This window comes from Vulpes vulpes, chromosome 8, assembly GCF_048418805.1.
Source record: "Vulpes vulpes isolate BD-2025 chromosome 8, VulVul3, whole genome shotgun sequence".
NCBI classification, from domain to species: Eukaryota; Metazoa; Chordata; class Mammalia; order Carnivora; family Canidae; genus Vulpes; species Vulpes vulpes.
In genome coordinates, this window is record NC_132787.1 from 50,731,512 (window position 1) to 50,741,081 (window position 9,570).

At 40.7% G+C, this 9,570-nt stretch overlaps 1 protein-coding gene across 1 annotated transcript; it reads left to right on the top strand.

Moving 5' to 3' along the window:
* Positions 1–429: 429 nt before the first annotated feature.
* On the top strand, positions 430–7,855 carry LOC140599943 (uncharacterized). Its single transcript, XM_072766503.1, has 2 exons — positions 430–567; positions 2,753–7,855. The coding sequence occupies exons 1-2, from the start codon at positions 430–432 to the stop codon at positions 6,902–6,904; spliced, it is 4,290 nt and encodes a 1,429-aa protein (XP_072622604.1). The 3' UTR covers positions 6,905–7,855.
* The last annotated feature ends 1,715 nt before the right edge of the window (positions 7,856–9,570 follow it).

The window sequence follows — 9,570 nt, forward strand, 5'->3', positions numbered from 1 at the left end:
CCATGTGCATGATGGACCTGTCCCTCCTCAGTGATGGTTGGCACCTAGAGAAGAATTGAGGAAGTGGGTGGATTGGCACACCCAGGATTTCTCTAGCTCCAGGACAATGCTCATAAAATTACCCCTGGTGAGGCACAGAGCTCAAAACAGAAAGTCATTGCTCCTACATTCATTCAGGAATGAAAATAAGAGATATCGATTCTGTTCCTAATTTCATCACTCTCTTGCTACATGGCTTGAACAAGACTTTCAACTCTGGATTGGTTCTTGATTTCAAAAATATGAAATTAGTTATGCCCCATTAATTCTGAACTAATATCACAAATGATTGGAACTATTTATGTATTTAAGCAAGAAAAAGGAATAATAAGAGGTGGGTCTCTCTCCCTTTTTTTTTTCCTTTAGGTTAAATTTACAAAAAAGAAAAAAATGTCTAAACTCCTACAAAGTATCGTCACTGTCATTGATGTTTTCTACCAATATGCCACCCAGGATGGGGAGTGTGACATGTTGAACAAGGAAGAACTGAAAGAGCTTTTAGAAAATGAGTTTCATCAAATTCTGAAGGTAAGAACTCCAGGTCAGGATGGAAGACAGCTGCAATTCTCTTCTTCACTCCTTCCTGCCTTTTTGTCACATCTGTCAAACTCCTACAGGACTCTCTCTACTTGGTGATAGAGAATAGGTTTTGGTAAAGGCTTGAAATATGATCTAAAGTTGACCCACATGGTTTCCAAAATATGACCAAGGGAAGTGATCCTACTGAACAGACAAAATGCATAAATTATATAATATTCTATCTGTGTAAGTAATTCTTAAGGAATAAAAAACTAAGATGGTTCTCAGAAAAAAGATAGGTAAAATGTATCTTTTTCCCTTTTTTTGTCATTCTTTAGTCCAGAATGTCCTCACCACTGCTCATTTCTGAGATTGTGATATCACAAGTCCTCTGAGTTCAGGAACTTAGCATCTTACTCCTAAATTATAAAACACGGTGACCACCATCCTAAAATGTCAGCTCTAAAAATAAATATTTGGGAACTTAGATCTAGCTCTTGGATCATCAATTCATTATATCCAGCTTCTTACTAAATATTTCTTATTTGGATTCCTAAGGGTGTAATTCAATGTGTCAGATATGAAACCATTTTCCTTCTAAACTCTATCCTCTATTTGCCCAAGGCAGAAATCTGGTTCCACTTATCTCAGCAAGTAACTCCACCCTCTACCCTCCATCTAATTCATCAATAGTCTCAAAACAGCCATTTCTTTCCATCACTATGGCTAGTCCTCCGGCTCAGACGACCTTTTTCTACTTCTAATCTCAGCTGTAAGTGCAAATCTAATCATATCACAACTTAATTCAAAATCCTTCAAATGTCTGGTACAGATCCCAATGCTGGGCTCCATCTCACAACCCTGAGATCATGACCTGAACTGAAACCAAGAATCAGATGCTTAACCAACTGAACCACACAGGTGCCCCAAATGTTCACAGCTTTTAAAAATAAAGTTCAGGGGCAGCCTGGGTGGCTCAGCGTTTTTTAGCGCCGCCTTCAGCCCAGGGCCTGATCCTGGAGACCTGGGATCGAGTCCCGCATCGGGCTCCCAGCATGGAGCCTGCTTCTCCCTCTGCTTGTGTCTCTGCCTCTCTCTCTCTCTCTCTCTAATGAATGAATAAATTTTTAAAAATCTTAAAAAAAATAAAGTTCAAAGTTCTTCACACAACTTAGAAGGCATAATCTGATCTGTTTCTCTAGCAATATCTCTTGATTATGGAGCCTCAAAATTTAACAATCCTGAATTTCTTTCAGTTCCTCATATAAGCCATGCATCCTCTGACCTTCAGTTTTATTCAAATTGTTCCCTCTGCCTGGAACAATATTTTGCCCCTTTCCCTCCTTTCATTTTTTTTCTTTTAAAGATTTTATTTATTTATTCATGAGAGACACACAAGAGAGAGACAGAGACACAGGCAGAGGGAGAAGCAGGCTCCATGCAGAGAGCCTGACATGGGACTCGATCCCCGGTCTCCAGGATCAGGCACTGGGCTGAAGGCAGTGCTAAACTGCTGAGCCACCTGGGCTGCCCTCCCTCCTTTCCTACCCCTTAATTTGGCTAAGTCCAATCCATACTTCAAAAAACATCACTTCCTCTCATTAACCTTCCTTGACCCCATACTGGTTCTCTTGTTTTCAGAAACATTATCACAATACACTGTAATTTTAAGTTTGTGTGTCTGGGCCACGTAACTTTAACTTCCATTTTTTCAGATTTTGTCAGAAAACATACGTATTCACTGCTTTATCCCCTGCACCTAACTCAATGTTAAGCAGATAGTAGGTGCACAATAAATCTTTGCTAAATGAATTAATGAATTAATAGCTGGGCAAATAAAGGTCATATGCAATTATGTTAATCATTCATATTTCACCTACACTTTTTTCATTTTTTAAACTCCTATTTATAAATTAGCTAATCATTCATATTTGACCATTTCATGTAAAATATAATCAATTTCCTTATTCCCTAACATCTTCCAGTTGCATCTTCTAGCAATTCCTCACTATATTGTTCATTACATATTCCTTTCTTTTTGCTCAGGATAGAGCAGTCCTGTCTAAAGAACTAGGTGGTTGAGCTCCACCTAAGTAAGCCAAACATTCACATTTCTACAGTCTTCTTTCAAATGGTTAGCTGGGTATGTAGTCTACAGTGACATAGTTGCCACTTGTACCTTGTTCCTCTACAGAATCCAGATGATCCAGACACTGTAGATATCATCATGCAAAATCTGGATCAAGATCACAACAAGAAAGTGAATTTCATTGAGTATCTTCTGATGATATTCAAACTGGCTCAGGCTTGCAATAAGATCATCGGCAAAGATTATTGCCACGCTTCAGGGTCAAAGCAGAGAGACCATCAGCACCAGCACCAAGAGGAACAAAGTGAAACAGAAGAGGAGGACAAAAGACAATTTCATTCAAGGTCAAGTACAGGAGAGAATAATTCCTATTCCAGGGGCTCCAGGAGAAGCATTAAATACAGGCCTAGGTACAGCTACAGAAGAATGGAGCATCAAGGAGGCTTGTCTAGTTCAGAACACAGGCAAAGCTCTGGGGAAAGAAGGACAGAGACAAGTTCAGGCCACTTAAAAGATTGTAAGACAAACAAGCATGGCTCTCATCAGCAAGAGAGGTCTGGGAGTCAATCTTCTGGTCAGAGGCAATATAGATCCAACTCAAGTGGTCAATCAGGACTTAGTAGACAACAAAAATATGGTTCTGAATCAAAAGAGTCTTCAAGCTATGAGGGATATGGGTCTGAATCAGGCCAGTCCATAAGCAAAGGCAAAAATCAATCAAGTTCCTATGAGTCCTCTACCCAGAGGACTGGTCATCAGTCAGAAGGTTATGGAAGACAAAAGCATAGATCTGGCTCAGATCAGTCCTCTGCCTCTGGTCACCATGGGTCTGGCTCAGGACAGTCTTCTAACTGTAGCCATGAAGAGTCTGGATCTGGAGAGCTTTCTAGCTATAAACAATATGATTCTAGCTCTAATAATTCTTCTAGGCAAAAATATCATGAATCCAACTCAGATGGTCATTCAGGGAATTGTGGAAGACAAAATCATGGCCCTGGATCAGGCCAGTCCTCTAATTATGGAAAATATGGGCCTGGTTCTAATCAGTCTTCTAGTCAGAAATACCATGAGTCTAGTTCAGGATCCAGTTTAGGTGAATCATCAAGCTGTGGACAACATGGATCTGGATCATGTCAGTCTTCTGGCTTTGGACAACATGGGTCTGGCTTAGGTCAATCTTCTAGTTATGGACCAAATAGTTCTACTTCAAGACAGTCATCAAGTTGGGGACACTATGGATCCGGCTTAAGTCAGTCTTCTAGGCACAGCCGACATGGGTCTAGCTCACAAGAGTCTTCTAATTGTGGACGACATAGGTCTGGCTCAAGTCAATCTTCTGGCCACAGCCTACATGGTTCTGGCTCAAGAGAGTCTTCTAGCTATGGACAACATAGGTCTGGCTCAAGTCAATCTTCTGGCCACAGACAACATGGATCTGGAGCATACCAGTCTTCTGGTTTTGGGCAACATGAGTCAAGATCAGCTCAGTCTTCTAGCCATAGCCAACATAGGTCTGGATCAGGCCAGTTTTCTGGCTATGGACAACACAGATCTAGCTCAGGTCAGGCCTCTAGATATCATCATGGGTCCGGATCAGGCCAGTCTTCTGGCTATGGACAATATAGATCTGGCTCAGGTCAGTCCTCTAGATATGGTCACCGTGGGTCTGGATCAAGTCAGTCTTCTGGCTTTGGGCAACATGAGTCTAGCTCAGGAGAGTCTTCTGGCACTGAGCAGGGATCTGGCTTAGGTCAATCATCAAGATCTAGACAGCATGAATCTAGATATGGTCAATCCTCTAGCTATGGACAACATGGCTCTGCTTCTGGGCAGTCATCAAGCTGTGGTCAACAAGGATCTGGATCAGGTCAATCTTCTAGATACAGTTATCATGAGTCTGGATCTAGTCAGTCTTCTGGCTTTGGTCAACATAGGTGTGGATCAGGTCAGTCTTCTGGCTTTGGGCATCATGGGTCTGGATCAGGTCAATCTTCTAGCTATGGTCAGCATAGGTCTGGATCAGGACATTCTTCTGGCCATGGTCAGTATGGGTCTGGCTCAAATCAATCCTCTAGCTATGGACAATATGGTTCTGCTTCAGGACAGACATCAAGCTGTGGTCAACATGGATCTGGATCAGGCCAGTCTCCTAGCTATGGCCAAAACAGATCTGGCTCAGGTCAGTCTTCTAGATACAGTCATCATGGGTCTGGATCAGGCGAGTCTTCTGGCTATGGACACTATAGATCTGGCTCAGGTCAGTCCTCTAGATATGGTCACCATGGGTCTGGATCAAGTCAGTCTTCTGGCTTTGGGCAACATGAGTCTAGGTCAGGAGAGTCTTCTGGCACTGAGCAGGGATCTGGCTTAGGTCAATCATCAAGCTCTGGACAGAATGAATCTGGATATGGTCAATCCTCTAGCTATGGACAACATGGCTATGCTTCTGGACAGACATCAAGCTGTGGTCAACAAGGATCTGGATCAGGTCAATCCTGTAGATATGGTTACCATGAGTCTGGATCTGGTCAGTCTTCTGGCTTTAGTCAACACAAGTTTGGATCAGGCCAATCTTCTGGTTTTGGGCAACATGGGTCTGGATTAGGTCAGTCTTCTGGCTTTGGGCAACATGAGTCTAGCTCAGGTCAATCCTCTAGCTATGGACAACATGGTTCTGCTTTTGGACAGTCATCAAACAGTGCTCAACATGCATCTAGGTCAGGCCAGTCCTCTAGCTTTGGGCAACATGGGACTGGATCTGGTCAGTCTTCTGGCTTTGGTCAACATAGGTTTGGATCAGGCCAGTCTTCTGGCTTTGGGCAACATGGGTCTGGAACCAGTCAGTCTTCTAGTTATGGTCAACATGGGTCTGGATCTGGTCAGTCTTCTGGCTTTGGACAACATGGGTCTGGATCGGGTCAGTCTTCTGGCTTTGGACAACATGGGTCTAGATCCAGTCAGTCTTCTAGTTATGGCCAACATGGCTTTGGCTCAGGTCAATCTTCTGGTTTTGGGCAACATGAATCTGGATCCAGTCAGGCCTCTAGTTATGGCCAACATGGGTCTAGGTCAGGTCAGTCTTCTGGCTTTGGGCATCATGGGTCTGGATCAGGTCAATCTTCTAGCTATACTCAGCATAGGTCTGGATCAGGACATTCTTCTGGCCATGGTCAGTATGGGTCTGGCTCAAATCAATCCTCTAGCTATGGACAATATGGTTCTGCTTCAAGACAGACATCAAGCTGTGGTCAACATGCATCTGGATCAGGCCAGTCTCCTAGCTATAGCCAAAACAGATCTGGCTCAGGTCAGTCCTCTAGATATGGTTATCATGAGTCTGGCTCAGGTCAGTCTTCAGGTTCTGGGCAACATGGGTCTGGATTAGGTCAGTCTTCTAGCTATGGTCAACACGAGTCTGGATCAAGTAGATCTTCTAGCCATAGCCGACATGTATCTAGCTCAGGTCAGTGTTCTAGTTCTGAACAATATGGGTCTGGCCCGTGTCACTCAGCTAGCTCTGAGCAGTGTGGTTCTAGATTTGGTCAGTGTTCTAGCTCTGAACAATATGGGTATGGTTCATGTCAATCATCTACCTCTGGACAACATGGTTCTGGATCTGGTCAATATTCTGGCTCTGAACGGTACAGATCTGGTTCATGCCACTCATCTGGTTCTGGACAATGTGGTTCTGGATCTGGCCTGTGTTCTAACTATGAGCAACATGAAATACAAGGGAGATGTAGGTCAAGTTCAAGTGGAACTCATAATGAGTGTAGTAGACCCAAAATGGGCTTAGTCCCTAATCAATCAAGAAGAAACAGCCAGGAATGGTCAGAGTGTGGCCAAAAAGAAAGAGGTAGGAGTTATGGCCTATCAGATAGGGGGCCTGATGGATATGAGAGTATTCATGGACAGTCAAGAACATGTAGGAAACAAAGCCAAGGATGGAGCCAAGGTCCATTGGAATCTGGTTGTATGCATTCAAATTGTAATGAAGGGCAATCAAGAAGCAGTTATAGAAAAGTAGAAAGTTCCTCAAGTTGTGGCTTTGGGCAGTTTACACCCTCATATGGACAGTCTAGATCCAACACTACCAATACATTGTTAATTTGCAAGGAGGGTAATAAACAAGATGACTATTGTTCTAAGAGACAAGGGGATAACAGTGGAGGGAAAAGTACTTGCCCAAGTTCCCACAGTGTCCATAGCAGCATGCCACTCTATGAATATGTCCAAGAGCAGCGGTGCCAATTCTAGGGATGAATAATAAATAGAAGTGAAATTAATTTAAGTATCCATTTAAGAAAATACAAAACTATTATAGATAAGCAATTCATTATAAAACTTATTTTAAGAGTGGGTGTATATATTTCTTCTTTTAAACATGTACTCTATTCCTTGTTATTAAGGTTCCCTCAGAAGAATGGGTATGTATTATGTATGTAAGGCTCCCTCAGAAGAAGGGTATGTGGGTACTTTGTTAAGAAATATTGAGTTAAACAAATTATGTGTGGGAGTAACTTTGAAAAAACATACAAAGCATATGAGGAGCATGGGGTTTAGTCAAGGTATCTTATATTACCAAAGCCAAACTTTCATCTAAAGTCTAAAGAACAAAGTATTAGAAATGCATTACCAGTTCTGGAGCCAAAGCCTCTCTTATAGCAACATGGACCATAATTTTGGTATCTCCCACATTGGATGGTGAAAGAATGGAGAATATGCTAAAAGCAAAAATGCAGCATCAGTTGTTTCTTTACCTATCAAAACCACCAATACCTTATTCTTGGGTAAATCTTTAATCAGTAAGTTAACAAATTGCATTTAAAGTGGCACCTGGAGCTTCTCCCTTGCCAGTATGTGAAAGCATTCTTTCTTAAAGATCAGGGATGGACCCTTTTGAGGTTAAAGGATCCAAATGTAGACTCTAACTTGGTTTCAGCAAGAATGTTCTTGCCCTCTACTCCTAAGAATTTGCCCCAGGTTTAAAAAGGAAGAGCAATAGCATGAAAATACAATGTCTCCAACCTACTGTTGCAGTTCACTGGTCTTTCCAAACAGGAAAATATCATTTATGCCCAGATGGAAAGCAAAACTATCTGCCACTGCTATATAGTTCCTTGGTCTGACTATAATATATTTGTTTGAAGTCTTTGGATTCAAATAACTGGATTGCATTAAAATTGATAATAAATATTAATAATCAAATACTGAGGTCTGTCTCATCTCTCCTTGATTTCACTTCTCACACATAGATGGTCAGACTAGAAACTAACTCAAAAAGCTCTTTTCCAAGGTCCTGCCCTTCACAAATAACCCAGAATATATAAAGAATTTTAAAATTTAAGGATAAGACAAACAACTCAAGGGACGCCACCTGGGTGGCTCAGCAGTCGGGCATCTGCCTTTGGCTCAGAGTGTGATCCCAGTTCAGGATCGAGCCCCACATCAGACTGCTTGTGAAGAGCCTGCTTCTCCCTCTGCCTATGTCTCTGTTTCTCTCTGTGTGTGTCTCTCATGAATAAATAAATAAAATCTTTAAAAAAAGACAATTCAATTTAAGAATGAACAAAAGATCTGATGAACACTTCAACAACAACAAAAGTGAACATATGGCCAACAAGCACATGAAAAGATGCATGATGTCATTAAGCATTAAGGAAATGCAAGTTAAAACATAATGAGAAAAAAAAGAAAAACAAATAAATAAATAAATAAATTTTAAAAACATAATGAGACACTACTACACATCCATTAGAATGGCCAAAAGTAAAAATACTGGCAACAACAAGTGTGGATACAAGTGGAAAAATAAAATGACATAGTCACTTTGGAAAATAGTGTGGCAATTTCTTATAAGATTAAATAAATATACCTGACTGTATCACCCAAAAATTCTGCTCCATATAAAGATTTTATATGAATGTTCATAGAAGCTTTAATAATAATAGCCCAAAACTAGAAACAACCCAAATGTCCACCAACCGTTGAATAGACAAACAAGCAATGGTACAGCTATACAATGAAACACTATTTAGGAAGGAAAAAAAGAATGAACTACTGATATACATGACACGGATGAATCTCAAAAACATTATACTAATCAAAAGAAGCCAGACACAAAAGAGTACATACAATATGATTCCATTTACATGAAACTTACTAAAGAAAAAAAAAACAGAAAGTAAATTAGTGGTTAACCAGGAATGGGAGTAGAACTTATGAATTGGCTAGAAAGAGGAACACAAAGGAGCAAAAGAGTGATAGAATTATTCTACATATGTACTTTATCAGATGAAAGCTATACCTCTCAATAAAGGTGATTCTGCTTAAGGTCTTCATAAGGCTTTTTTTGAAACTTGACATACTAATTCCAAATTTTATATAGAAGAGCAAAGAATTAAAAATGACCAGGACAATTTTTAAATAAGGAAGTGGAATGTCATCTTATCAGATATCAAAAGATATTACAAAGTAAAAAAAAAAAAGATATTAAAAAGTTATATTATCTAGGACAGTATGGAACTGTTTTAAGAACAAATACTTAGAACAGTGGACTATTCAGAAACAGACCCATAAACACCTGACATATAACAGTAATGGCTCTGCATCTCGGTGGGGAAAGAAAAAAGCTTTTCAATAAATTATGCCACAGGGACACTTGGGTGGCTCTGCAGTTGAGCATCTGCCTTCAGCTCAGGGCGTGATCCCGGAGTTCCCCGTGTTGGGCTCTCTGCATGGAGCCTGCTTCTCCTTCTGCCTGTGTCTCTGCCTCTCTCTCTGTGTCTCTCATGAATAAATAAAGAAATAAAATCTTAAATAAATAAATAAATAATCCCCAAATGAATGAGAACATACAATGTTTGTCCTTCTCCGATTGACTTACTTCACTCAGCATAATACCCTCCAGTTCCATACACATT

Bases quoted from the DNA above. Each gene is read 5' to 3' on its own strand.
- LOC140599943 (XM_072766503.1), top strand. From the start codon at position 430: ATGTCTAAACTCCTACAAAGTATCGTCACTGTCATTGATGTTTTCTAC. The intron at 568-2,752 runs GTAAGAACTCCA...GTTCCTCTACAG, and splicing joins AGTTTCATCAAATTCTGAAG to AATCCAGATGATCCAGACAC.